This window comes from Convolutriloba macropyga, chromosome 5 (assembly GCF_964194025.1).
Source record: "Convolutriloba macropyga chromosome 5, txConMacr16.3, whole genome shotgun sequence".
NCBI classification, from domain to species: Eukaryota; Metazoa; Xenacoelomorpha; order Acoela; family Convolutidae; genus Convolutriloba; species Convolutriloba macropyga.
Genome location: NC_134472.1, coordinates 50472663 through 50487193, shown reverse-complemented (window position 1 = coordinate 50487193; position 14531 = coordinate 50472663). Strand labels below are relative to the sequence as shown.

Below are 14531 nucleotides of genomic sequence, written 5' to 3'. Positions count from 1 at the left end.
GGCGTGATGTCATCATCCAATTCCCTCACGTCACGCCCCTTCCATTCAGATGAGGCAATGCCCACTAAAATGTGGCTAGCTAATGACGAAGCCAACCAATCACCGGTCGTTTGAGAGCAATTCGCCCGACGTTAGTCAGTTAAGTTGGTTTTTTTGGGAGTGTTCCGGATCTGAGAATTATCAGAGCGTTTGTTATCAGCTATATCGTTGAGCTTGGAGAAGAAACAAGAAATGTGATCATTCCTTTTTGGAACTCTTTCATCCAACCTTTTGTTTCCTGTGATTTCTGACTACCCCAGTGATTGTGGAATTTTCATCGTGTAAGATCTGATAAGATGCTAACTAAGAATTTTTATCGTGTAAGATCTTATCAGATCTTACACGATAAAAATCCCTCTTATCAGATCTTACACGATAAAAATTCTGTTACGAGGAATTTTTATCGTGTAAGATCTGATAAGAGATCTTATAAGATAAACATTCCTCTTATCAGAATTTTTATCGTGCAAGATCTGATAAGACATCTTATAAGATAAACAATCTTCTTAGCAGTATTTTTATCGTGTAAGATCTGATAAGACATCTTATAAGATAAACATTCCCCTTACCAGAATTTTTATCGTGTAAGATCTGATAAGACGGAGTTTTTATCGTGTAAGATCTGATATGACATGTTTTAATTTTTTCAATATAATCGTATAACGTAGTCAAGGTCCTATGAATGTAAAAAAAGAATTGGTCAGCTAACCAATTAAGAAACAAAAAAATGCTTGTTGATTCTGTTTTGGCGGAAGTTTTAGTGTGAGTCTTAACTGTGTACTATGGCTAAACTTAGCAGTCCAAGATAGTTTTGGTCTTTGAAAAAAAATTCAGCCTAGTTTGATAATCACCGCTTCGGAGAAAGTTCTTGCCACTCAAATAAACTCTTTTACAATATCTTATAAGTCTTACAAGAAAGTATAAGATATTTTTCTCTTTGTTGCTCTGACACTTAAGTGTTGCATGCTGTAGCTTTTCGGCTACTGCTTGAGAGTAACTCTGAATTGTCTTCAATATGAAGAACATACCATATTTCAGGAATTTATATAAGAAGAATTTTTATCGTGTAAGTTCTTATAAGAGGAATTTTTATCGTGTAAGATCTTATAAGAGGAATTTTTATTGTGTAAGATCTTATAAGAGGAATTTTTATCGTGTAAGATCTTATAAGAGGAATTTTTATCGTGTATGATCTTATAAGAGGAATTTTTATCGTATAAGATCTTATAAGAGGAATTTTTATTGTGTAAGATCTTATAAGAGGAATTTTTATCGTGTAAGATCTTATAAGAGGAATTTTTATCGTGTAAGATCTTATAAGAGGAATTTTTATCGTGTAAGATCTTATAAGAGGAATTTTTATTGTGTATGATCTTATAAGAGGAATTTTTATCGTGTAAGATCTTATAAGAGGAATTTTTATCGTGTAAGATCTTATAAGAGGATTTTTTATCGTGTAAGATCTTATAAGAGGAATTTTTATCGTATAAGATCTGATAAACGTCTTATAAGATCTTATAAGAAGATGCATCCCCTTACAGGGTATTAGTAAGATAGTTTTGTCAGAAATTTGTCAGATCTAACACGATAAAAATTCCACAATCACTGGGGTACTTGATGCGCTGGCGGCATGTTGAAAATTTCGCGGTCATTGGTAAAGAGGATAGGGCAAAATCTGAAGGCGGCAAAAATCCTGGCTCTTGTCATATAATTGATTCTTGGTGTGTCTGACAATGCGTAAAATTAAGCATGGATTAACTCTAAAACTCCCTCGTAGAAATCACATGATTAATCACGCCACTTGTCGTGTGAAAAAGATAAGTCTCGTGTGATTTTCGTACGAGAAAATTTTCCTCATTCGATTTAAAAATAGACAATTTGTCGAATAAGTAAACGTATGATGAAAACTTTTTCCTGATGCAGGAGTTTTTTGGCATATGTTCTAATAACTCAAAGAATTAGAATTATTTTGTGGCGCTTTGCTTCTTACGACTCCACGAAGAAGAGAATTGGTGGAGCCTCTTTTTTATCAATAATTTTTTGGAATATCTTTAAAACAAGATGCAAAAATCAATGCCGCACTTGAAAACTAAATGTTTAGGTTAAATGTCTTAACAAAAAAAAGAATTGAGGAGCAGGGAGAAAAGAGTGTGATTTTTTGATGCCTTGTTTTTGAGTGAGTGCAAAAAAAGTTGATGTGATAAAATCTTTGCAAACAGCGCGAAATTCTTTGATTACGTATTTCTTTTTCGGAACAGTTTTTTATTCCTAATTTACTTTTGTGTGCAATGTAATTATATTCAAAAAAATTGAGGAGCAATTGTTGGTTTGAAGATCTCAATCACATACAAGAGTTTATATGCGATTTCTAGCTGTTTTCTCTCTATCCGTTTTAGACTCTTTTAAGCCGATTTTGTTGTTTTTTTGAAAGCTGCGAAGTGATAGCGGATCTTATTGGGGACAACGTGGTTTTCACAATTCAAATAATTTGGATTGTAATGGCGAGTTTTTTCAGTGACTTTGATCTTTCAAAACGTGATAAACAGATAAATCCCAGCGGGCATTATGTTTCGTTACAAGCCCAAAGTGGGCTTTTGTAGCCTCTAAGTGCTTAGAGTGGTGCAGCTGCTGGGGTGGCCTTAAATTAAGGTTAAAAATTCGTCTTAATGTGTTTTTGGGCTCAAACTGGTGCCATTTTTCATTTTTTTCGCAATTTTTCGAGGTGTTTGTTTGATTAGTCTTAGGTTGAAGTTTTTGAAAATGATGAAAGTTTTTTTGCGAGACAAAATTACTTGTTATGGCCATTTTATGAGCTATATGTTTTGGTACTACAAACACAAACACGCAAAATGATATTAATTTTGCAATTTTTGTCAAGTTTTTTGAAAAATTTTGTTAATTTTTGAGCTTCTCCAACCTCGATGGCCAGAGAATCTCCTTTAGGTTTGGATAATAGGGCACTGCATAGTTTCTAGTAACTATGGAATGGTTTTGAGATTTCTGTTGTCTCGAATTTCTTTTCTTAATGATAAACTCTGCAATTTTTTTCGAGTTTCTCTTGTGTCAGTTATTGTTTTTTTCAGGCCTCGGAAGCCATAAAGCATATTCCACGGTCTGATCAAAATTTACTACATAATTTTTAGTGTCAATAGAATTGTCTCCAATAGTTTAAGTTTCGAAATTTAGAAAAGTTTTGATAAAATTTGCATTTTTTCCAGTGTTTTGAAAACATTTGTATATTATTCAGTATTTTTTGCCTCGATAGCCAAGTAAAATTGTAGTCAAGCAGACAGCTGCGCCATCTGCTAGTTTGTCTTATCTAAAGCCGTTCCCACTAAATAGTATTCTTCATTGTTTCTCTCGATGTTTTTGCTGATTTCTTTTTCGATCCTGTGATACCGGTAGATAACATCGAAATGGTTTTCGTCCCAATGTTTTCGTTGACGTTCGCGTAACATATCGTGTTTCTGGCTGACTGTTGCCAGTTCTAATTCCAGATAACTTTTTTTATTTACTAGGTTGAACATCTTGCTGTTAACAGTCATTATTTCTGTTGCATTGATGTCACCCATGTGTGACAAGAAAGGTGTCTTATCCAAGGTATCAACGCTCATATCTTATCCACGCTATTTCGTTAGTTTTTTTCTTGTCAAGATTTTCCAAAATATTTACTCTGTTGTTATCGTCCGGCTCCTGTTGTTTAGGTTGGTCCGCCAATGCGAATCAAGAATTCGTTGCTGTCGTATTGTTGTCCAGGTGGGGTTGCTCTTGTCCGGGTGGCGATACTGTTGTCCGGGTCGTGTTCCTTTTGTCCGGGTCGTGTTTCTGTTGTCCGGTCCGGCGGACCAAATGTCGCAGCTGCTCAAGAATCTCAGCGGAACCGATATATCACAGCCTGAATCTCGAGATTTGCGGCGGCCTGGTTCTTCACGGGGTTCGATTGAATAACAATCTTTTCGAAAATATCAGTCGCTTGGACGTATTAAAGGACTGTTACTTCAATTTTGTTGACTGAAGTGAAGAAAATTCCTAGTGATAATCAATGTTCAATCTCATGCTGAAGTTTGTGAGGCTTCAGACAGAAGATAATATTGTTGCTAGTTCTCATAAAAAAGCTCAACTAACTTAGAACTCGCAAGATCTTAAGGTCTAGCAAACTTTGCAAAAAAGACAAAAGTTGTTAAAAAACCAAATTTTAGTCTAATGTGAGAGAGACAACTACTCTTGATATTAGTTTCTAATGGGTCTAAATACAATTTTGTTTTACCATTCAAACAATTTGGTTGAAGTAAACTATCAAATTTTTATCATTTATAACATCATTGCTACTTGTTTCTGATTGGTTAATCAAGAAAGTGATTTAGGTCATTGTTTAAATAGTAAATGTCAAACTACTGGAATATTTACTTTCATTGACATAAGCACGTGTAGTTATTACGTGACTCTAAATGCCTCAAATGTACGGTATTTAGCCTTTATTGAACACCTAAATTATCAAAAAAAAATCATTTTAAGAAATTTAACAATAAATAACAAAATATCAAAAAATGCCATTTTTGCAACATATGTGCTAATAGCTACACTTTTGGGTCTGATGCAATAACGTTCATTGGGTCCATGAGTAGTTCAGAGGTTACTCTAACTGTGCGCTATAATCTCGGTTTGCTCAGGTTTACTATTAGAAAAATGGGGGGGGCGGTGGACATAATTTTGGTCCCAACTTGTAAAAATTTTCAGTTTTGAGGATATCTGAGTTTTGATGAATTCTAAGTTTTTTCAGTTTCAAAGGTTATTTCTTGCTGTCTGATTGCTCTTGTTGCTGATTTGAAGTGGCGCCAACAATGTTCATTAATAATAGATAAAAATCTAAAGATTGCAAAGGTGCAGAAAAAACGAGAAGAAGGAAAGAAAGTGACAGAAGATTTAGAATTAAATTCTCATTTGTTTTCTCAGAATTTCAAAAAATGACGTTTTTTTTAAGGGTCAATGTATTCATTATGAAGTCATTTTTAATTTTACTGGCAAAAACTCAGAAAAATAAAATGGCCTTGTTGCGGTAATCTTGTTCGGGCATCTTGCCTTTTTTCTGCGGGAATAAATCAAACAACTCTGCTTTTGAATTTAATAATGAGCCCTGAAAAACTTACTCACCAATCAAATTATTTCAGACCATTTTTACTTTGTTGACTCTTCAGAAGTCTATTATGCATATAAATTTCGGAAATAGCAAAAAACAAGTCAATGTATTCATTATGGAGCTATTTTCATTTCTTCTGAATAAAACTCAGAAAAAGAAAATGTCCTTGTCTGCACTTGTGCAGACATATCAACAGAGCGAAAGATTCGACAACCTAATCGAACAAAATTACCTTCTTCACAGGAACCCAGAGTGGTCGGCTAAAATTTTTACTTGATAATAGTATCTCATTAAAAATATTGCTGGAATGGGTTAAAAGTGACAAAAGCTAAAAGTAATGAAAACCTGTCATCGCGATTGGATGATTCCTTAGTTTCGGGAGAAAGGAGTAAGAATATTGATTTTTACAATTTCTTAAGAAGTTTCTTGGATTTATAAAACCTAAAAAAGACATTTTTTAGAAAAAAACAGCGACTTCAATGATAACACTTTTGCGCCCAATTGTTGTCATTCCAGTAGCATATATTCTTAACAGAGAGTCAAGCCTTTAAAAACAGCCAGCCTAACACTTGCCCTACAAAAACTTTAATTAAAAGTTTTCTTTTTATGTTACATTTGTGTGCACACCTTTAAAATAATGCCACTTATTTTTAAAAATTCAAAAGAAACGAAAGTCATATTTCATCGACTCAAAAAAAATTGTTAAATTGCTGAAAAATTTTATATCGTGTAACCAGTAAGGAGGTAAGTAAAAAAGAAAGAACAAAGAATATGGAAGCATAATGTTAGCTTTCCAAAGAAACTTTGAGAGACATTTTCAATTCTCAATGGTATCAAAGATCTCTCAATAAAGTTGAAAAGGGAGAGTTGAGAACCTTAAATAAGTTGTTATTTGTTGCCACCAAAAGTTCGTTTATAAAAAATGCAGGTTGAAAATTGCTGAAGCGTTTCATCTGTTTGTTTCTAGATTTTTGCGTTAGTTTTCGGGTTTTTAAATTACTTAAAGTTAGAAGATGCGTTCGATAAAAGTCAATTTAAAGCACTATCAGAAAGCCAGAATTTTTTTGTTGGTTTTGTTGATCTGTCAAGAAGCTTCAGTCTAAAAGCAAACAAAAGCTTGTCATGTGATTTGTCCAGTCTAACTGAACAATGCTGACTCCCGGAAGTTGGTGGCACAGCAAATCAGTGCTGAATAAGTCTAAAGACATTCTGTTTTTTTAGGATGCCCAGTACTCTGTTCATGTCACAATTTACACTGGCCATTCTAATTTTAGAGTAAATTTAACTTCATGAAAAATAATATGTTCAGCTTAACTCCCGCCAACAAGATTGTTTTATATGCGATTCGAACTTCCGCGTGCATACTTGTGACAATTAATTTGCGTAGCAATTTGTAACCACTAAGTTAAATGGGTTTTGTGGTAATTGGCCTAAGTATAAATAGTGTCTATACCACTATAGTAATTACCAGTTATAAGCTACAAAAGTTTGACTTTATTCTGCTCAGACTTAATTTTAGGGTATGAGTAAATTTCAGACTATACAGGATAACTTTAGCCTGGGCGAACTCTATGACCTCCATAAAATCATAACGAAGAAATACTCCACATAAAGAAACTTAAAATACTCTGGAGATACTATGTTTCAGAATTGAAGTGAGTTTTCACTCTTGAAATGTGCTGGTTCAGCTCTGAAAAGCTCTGAAACTCAAGTCCGGTCTAAAACTTGTAATACGGATAAAATAAGACAGAAAAGAGAAAGATGGTAGGAAAATTGCTGAAAAATTCAGTGATAGTATTTTGGAAAAAGATCAATCGAAGTATTAAAAAATGAATTTATTAATTTTTCTTTTAATGTTTTTTAGTCTCTTCGATGAAGTTATTAAAGTATAACTCATTGTTTTAAACTTGGATTCGTAGATATTTTTGAACACTTGAGAACCATAAATCTTCTCAAAATACCAATTTGATAGAAATTGCAGTCTGCTATTTGATAAAAACGAGAATGGAACGCAGCTGTTTTGTTTCATCAACAGAATATAGAAAAACAAATTCAGATGTAAAAAAAAACGAAATAACGCAAAAAAATTGATCACAAAAACATAAAATCAACATAAACGCTCAAACACAGCATTTCATGAAACTGCTGTTGTCTTTTAGATATTAAGGATCGTTTTAGGGAGTTTTTATGGAGGTCAGGATTGTTCAAAACTATGTCTGATGAAAATAAGAGATCCAATTTGACAGAATAGAAAATGGCTAGAAAATTATTTGAAAACTAACATTTTGGCATTCAACGGAAAATGAGAAATTTTGTTAAAAATAAATTAATGAAAACAACAGTTCCCAATTGTTGCAAAAACTCACTAATTCTGTTTATTATGTGCCTTTTTACTTCTCCTAAAATGAAATGATAACGAAATGTTGGGGCGATTCCTCTGCACGCGACTTTTTAACTTTTTTACTCAAAGTGAATGAATAAATATCAACTGATCATTGACATTTTGTACGTTTTATGGGTTATTCAAAAACTAGCAACTTTCTATATGATTAATGTGGGATTAATCATCATAAATAGTTAAACAATAATTCGATCAAAAATGTTCAGAAGTCAAGTAGTGGCAAATCGAAATCGGGAGGTAAGAGTGGATCTGGGTCCAGTCTAATGAATGTAGGAGATGGGTCGAAGGCAACACAGGCCGAACCTGAAGTAACAAAGAGAGCACCCAGGATGAGTAAGAAACATATAATATCACTACTTGACGATTAGTTACATTTATTTTAAAAAGTATTGAACAAAATTTTCTTTTTGTTAAATATAGGAGGTCTTTGCACCTGTTCCATCAGCTCATTGGCAACCACAAAACACCTTAAGTTCATTTAGAAACTTAATGTTTAATCGAAAATCTTTTAGTGGAATACAGGTTCTTACCTAAATAATAATGGTTCTCCATTTACTTTCGCCAGCTGCCTTTGACTTGCTGCATTAAGCATCTGCTGCCTTAGACATCTTTGAAATCATACGAGGATTTTTTGGTTTCATACTAGGATCGTACTAAGAAATAGAGCATGGACAGTATGAAATCATATTCGCTCCTTATATGAAATCAAAGAAACTTCAAATCTGGTGTAAATGGATTCATTTATAATTACGTTGCAAAAGCTGCATTTGCTGGAGTAAATGCACTCGAAATAATCACTATTACCTAGGAATTTGTTGTACAATTAAAATTGTAAGCTTGTGTGGACATTTGTGTCAGTAAGCAAATTTTGCTTCAAGTTTAGATATATCAGCAACATCCATTCACGGTAACCGTTTTTAAGCAAGCCTTCCATAAGTTCATAGCTGTTATCGACACTCACCGTCAATATTATCCACGCCATCTCTGTTGTCCACGATTACAGTATCCATTGACCGCGAAAGAGCAAAGCACATCAATTTGACCGAAATGAAAGAAAACTTAATTGGTGATTAATTACAGAAATATCCCTCGCCACCCCAATTGTGAATTAAGAAGCCAATTGTCAGTTATACAGACACACATATGAAGGCCTAGACAAAAAATTATTTTCTGATCTTGCTTCGAGTTATAACTAAATAAATTCGCAAAAGATTTTAAGCTAATTGAGTGCTCAAAATCGTTATGTTACCCACCAAATCAAGAGTTGAAATTCATGTTTTTTTAACTTTACACTGGTCCAAGCTTAATTTGGCAATATTTAATAGCCGCTCTCTCATCTTTTTAGCTAGCTATTTTAGCTCACTTGATTTTATTTACAACCCAAAAACAATTGGATTGTACTGGTGCTCTATCATTTTCTTCATATGTGATCTTACTTTTTTCGATTACTTCTCTTTCAATATGGAATATACAGATAAAACCCACAGTTTTAAGATTCTTTAGAGTCATTAAGTAATCTTCAACAGTTTTTTAAGGGCGTGGTGTCACCAAGTTGCTCACGACGGTCTAAATTCATGATCAAAATGTCATTTCGAGTCCGAAACAGACACTTTTACCTGTTTTTTTAAATTTGTTTAAGGTTTTCGTTCAAAAGGCCCCAATTGTTGTTGATTCTTGTCCATAGAGATGTTTAATTTCATAGACATTTAAGTTCATGTTTGTCTTTTTTTAAAATTTTCTAAAATCGGAAAATTCTAAATTTCCACTTGAGCACAATAAACTGCATTAAACAGTTTTTCAGTAAACACATTAAAAACCCAAAAAACAAACAGTTTTTCATTTTTTTCTATAAAATTTTTTATCGACAAAACCTAAAAAGTAAATGCAAATAGTTTTCTATAATTTTGTGAAACGAATATTTATCACTTCTGTTTGTAATGCTACTTTTGCCTGCTGTTCAGGTAGAATATAATATAGTTTTTCATTGATTTATATGGATCATATTTCCGGAGTTGTCACTCTTTGTTTTCTTTCTAACTTAAGTTCATTTTGCCGCTTTTCTGAAATTAAACGTGAAATGTTTTGATTTTTCTAAGCTTATTTCTTTCTTCTCTTGTTCTGCTGAAAGTGATTTTCAATTGCTCAGTTGCTCAGTGGAGCAATCTAAACTGAACAAAAAACTAATTCAGAGTGGAACTGGATAAACCCACAAAGTCCAATTTTAGTATTTATGACAAAATTCAATCAATATAGCTCGCACTTTCAAAAAGTCTCATTATAATCAATTTTTTTCCGATTCTTTCAATTAGGAGGGGATATAGGAATCAATGGCGGCTATTTATCGACATTCTGTCGGTTATATTTCACCGTGCACTGCAATGACGTAAAGTGAAAAAGATTAAGTGACAAGGTATTGTCAATGTTGTCAACGTAAGGCCAAAACAATGTCAAAATGTCTGGCTGTAGCTTTTGCAACGCAATTTATAGTAGATTAAATTCAATATCATTGCTTTTTTTGTTCCGGCCACTCTTGAGGGGGGATGAACTATATACTCAATTGGTTTTTTTTTGTTCAGACAATTTTCGCCGATCGATTTATTCATCGTAGAGAGTTGAGACTGGTATCATTAGAAAGCTCGTCAAGCGTAGAATATGGAATTAAAGAGATTTTTTTCATTTTAGTTTCTTACAGGGAGTTATCGAGGTTTAAACTTCTGAGAAAAGTAGAGTGAATTCCGTTGTTTTTATTCAAATTTTCCGGAATTTTTGCCTAAATTTTCGTCAATTTTGCTAAAATTTGTTAAAATTTTTAAGAATATTGTTGTTGATTGTTTAAAAGACAAAAACGTCTTGTTGATTGTTTTTGATTTGATTTTTTTGGTTAAATATTTTAAAATTCAGCCTTTTTCATCAAAAATAGCACGTAATAAGCTTCTTTAGTCCACTTTGATTAAAATAGCCGGAAGTATACCCCCAAAAAAGCTAATTCAATCTTTTTAGACTCAAAAGGGGGCTATTCCCACTTCAAATGCTGTTGAGAGTGCTCTGTAATTAAAACTTTTTTAGCTAGCCCATTTTTTGCTAACTTTACTCGTTGATTATCAAAAACGCAGTATTTCTTTCTGAGTTAACAAAATAGAACTAACAAATTATCTATAACTATAACATTCGAAAAATTAAGTGAGCCTAATGGACGATACGCATTAGCAAAGATTGTTACGGACCGATCCTGGACCGGTACAATCCAAAAAGAATTCGGATTGCAATCAGTTGGCCGTTTTCTTTTAAAAATTGATCTTTTTATATTAATTAAAGAACAGAACATATCAAAGCAAAGCTCAGGAGTGATAGTCCCAATTGTTTTTATAGGCAACTTCAATCTAATGCGTTTAGTTTTTTTTCTTGAAAGCTTATCGTCGTTTTGATATAGATTATCGTTTTGACGGCTCGGACAGTTCTTTCTTGAAGAAATGAAACGAATTTTTTAATTTTGTCTTCAACTGTCGTTTTTACTTTGTCGTTTTAGTTGAAATTTCCTGTATAATGACAGGTTTTTTGATTTTTCATGGGAGAATAGATGAGCCGACATTCTGATATTAGTAGATAGCTGATGGCTTTCATGACTTTGAAAACAACTGTTTTCCAAAATAAAAACTTTTTAATTTCGGAATTTTTTTCTTTTATTGTCTTTTTGATAAGTAGTCTCGTTAATAACAGGTCAAATACGACGTTAATGGTTTCAAGGTAAGTCGTCAAAAGGGATTAATTTCAGAAAATCTAATACTTTGAAAGATTTCGTTATGATCTTACTGGCTTCGACACCGGTTTTTCACAAAAAAAGTAAATTAGTTTGATTTTTGACATGTTTGACGCTCTTTTCGTAGACACAAGACATATTCTGAATAATTGCAAGTCTCAAGGGCTTCCTTTGGACGAATAAACGGACATACATAATTAATTCCATTTTGTATTTAATGGCTTTCATGACTTTGAAAGTAATTTATTTCGAAGAAAAATCTAAACTATTACCTACTTTTGCCTTTTTGTTCTTTTTTTGTCTACTTGTTCCTAGTGTCAACAACGAAAGGCCAAATACTACATTATTGGTGTTTGAAGAAGGAATATGTGTTCGAACATATTTTCAGGGCCAAAATATGGCTTTACGGCTTCGGCTGCGTTTTCTAGCAAGTTTTAATTGAATTTTTGTTTGTTGTTTTTGTGTTGTTATTTTTTAATTGCGTAAAAAATCGAATAAGGACAAGTCTAAATGCCCTTTGTTTTTTGGGTTTTTTTGGTGGTTTTTGGGATTCCCAAAAATGATTTTTGGGTTTTTCTATCTGTTCCTCATTTGGTAAACAATTATGCCAAAATTGTGGATGAGCGCGGTTGGAACCTTATGTGCGATCGCACATTACCGAGCCTCCTTGTTATCCTACACTTTAAATTTCATTATGTTGCAGGGAAGAGGCAATCTTCTAAAGAGTTTCAGCAATCTTCATCAGATTTGAGGTCAGTTTTACGCTGTTCTCCATTAACAGTTCCGTTCTCACACACACGTAATCAGATTCACTCAGTAGTAAACATGTTTGAAGAAACCTATGGTGTAGTGAGAATATAGGCATGCCTAATGAAGGTGTTACCTTTTAATATTGATGGCCGCTATTAGGGTAACCCTGTCTATGACATTGATTGTATGAGAACGTGGATTTATATTTCCAGCGAATCATCTTAGTGCCAAACATTGATTATGAGGGTTTGTTCAGGTATTTCAAAACTTTTTAAATGGTCACCCTCATCTTCTCAGGTGGTTACTCTGTCGCTCCCACTTTTAAAAACAGTTACCACGTCAAACAGAATTTTACTTCGTTTTTTCTTTATTTATCATTTTTTCCCAACCACTTTAGTGAGGGCGAAATTATATAAAAACAGGATTTTGTTCAGGGTCAGTTTTGGCCGATCAATACGTTCATCACATAGGGTTGCGAGTGGTATCACTAGAAAACCCGTGCAGCGTAGAACATATAACTGAACAGTTTTTTGATTTTTGTTTTTTGTACAGAGTTATCGAGGTTAAAAATTTCGTGAACATTTGACTGATTTTTGCCAATTTCTGCCAATTTTGCTTTAAAAGTATATTAAAATTCGTACCGATAGTGTTGATGGTTTTACACCGAAAAACAAAAGAGTGTTGTTTAACAGTTGGATCTAAATTTGTGCTGAACTTTTCAAAATTCAGCTTCAGTTCATCAAAATTGGCACGAAATATATTCCCTTAGACCAATTTGTTTAAATTTGCTGGATAAACAGAACTAAAAACCGCTGAAACCATCTTTGTTAGCTCGAAAAAAATATTTGGGTTTTAATTGCACTTCCTTTGAGAGTGTTCTTGATTTAAAACTTTACCGGTTTTTCACTAATTTAACTCGATCATTATCCAAAATGCATCATCCATTTTCGGTATATTTACTTTTTTCGGCAAAGTATCCATATCAATTAGGTGCAGAACAATTACGTGTCCCGCGATGAACACTAAAATCAACGCTAGGTTTATTCTGATCGTTGCTTTGCAGTCTAAAATAAAGATTGGAATCATTCGTTGTCTTTTTCTAAGATATTTTTGCATTTTTTTTATTTTATGTTAAATACAGAAGATGACAGTTCAAGTAAGGGCTCACTAATAACAAGTCCAATTCGCATTTTGAAGAGTTTGAACAAAACCTATCTAATTTTTATGGTTAAAAGCTTATGATGATTTTGACTTTTAAAAATTTTTATTTTCAGAGTAAAAAATTGTTTTTGAGCTTTGCAATATTTCTGTCTCATTTCTCTCAACTCACACAACTATTTTCTTAGTCAAATTGTAGCTTAAGGTCGGTAACGAATGGTCTCATCCTATTGTTAATGAAAACAGAATTGAACATTTATTGCGGTTTAATATTTAAGCAGCTGTTTTATGGCTCAATTGAACGTGTCTATTGTTTTCAGTGCTTTGCTTAATGTTTTAACGCCCTTGACTTTATTGTTTTAACACATAGTCAACGATTGTGATGATGAAAATCATAATTGAGCATATGTAAGGTTTTTAGTACATTGCTTACTCTTTTAACGGCTTCGAAAGCCTTCCTTCGCAAAATGTTTATTTAATTCTTGATTTTTTTCTATTTATTGGTCTCTTGTAGACGCATGCATTATTTTGAATAGTGACAGATCTCAGTGACTTTTTCGAAAGTTAAAAGCTCCGTTTTTGTTTTAGTTGCTAGAGAATGTTTTCAGGTCTTTGAAGGTAGTTGTTTTCAAAAAATAAAAGTGTATATTTTAGCTTTTCATTTTTGTCCCATTTTCATTACCTGTGACTCAGTCGCATTATTCAGAGCTCACAACTCTCATAATTGGTGTCCCAAATATGCGCAGTTCATTTTTCTAATTTTTTTACGGATTAGACTAAAACCCCCAATATGGACGTAGGAATCAATGGCAGCTTTTGTAAAGCAATTCGCCGGGTTCTGTTAAATTAGTTAGTGTTATGTCAGCTATGATAAGAAAAATTTTACTTATACAAGAGAAAGATAAAAGAAGATATGATTTTCAGTTTGTGCAGTTATTTTTTAAGCGACACAGAAAACTTCAAAGAATCTCTACAAAACACTAATGGATGTTCATAGTTTTATAGTTGCTTTACTCAATTATTGTGAAAAACTACATATATTGCTATATATACTCCCAGATATCTGTGGTCACGCCAGGCCATCTGATAAAATACTAAATAAGCAGTAAGCATAAAAGTTTTTATATGAATTGTCAGCAATATGGCAGCTAAGACCAGAAAAATTGTATTTTACAGGAGAAAGGTGAATAGAGAGATGGTTTTTAGTTTTACATTTATCTACTAAAACAAAATAGAAAACTCTAAAGAATCTCTGGAAAACATTGAAAGATGTTCATAGTTTTATAGTG

At 33.0% G+C, this 14531-nt stretch overlaps 1 protein-coding gene across 1 annotated transcript in view; it reads left to right on the top strand.

The window, feature by feature from the left end:
* LOC142340404 (uncharacterized) overlaps positions 1-14531 on the top strand; it is a 141283-nt gene that overhangs the window by 55282 nt on the left and 71470 nt on the right. The window contains exons 16-17 of the mRNA XM_075390982.1: positions 7784-7910; positions 12038-12086. Coding sequence (XP_075247097.1) covers positions 7784-7910; positions 12038-12086 — 176 coding nt within the window. The remainder of the gene's footprint in view (positions 1-7783; positions 7911-12037; positions 12087-14531) is intronic.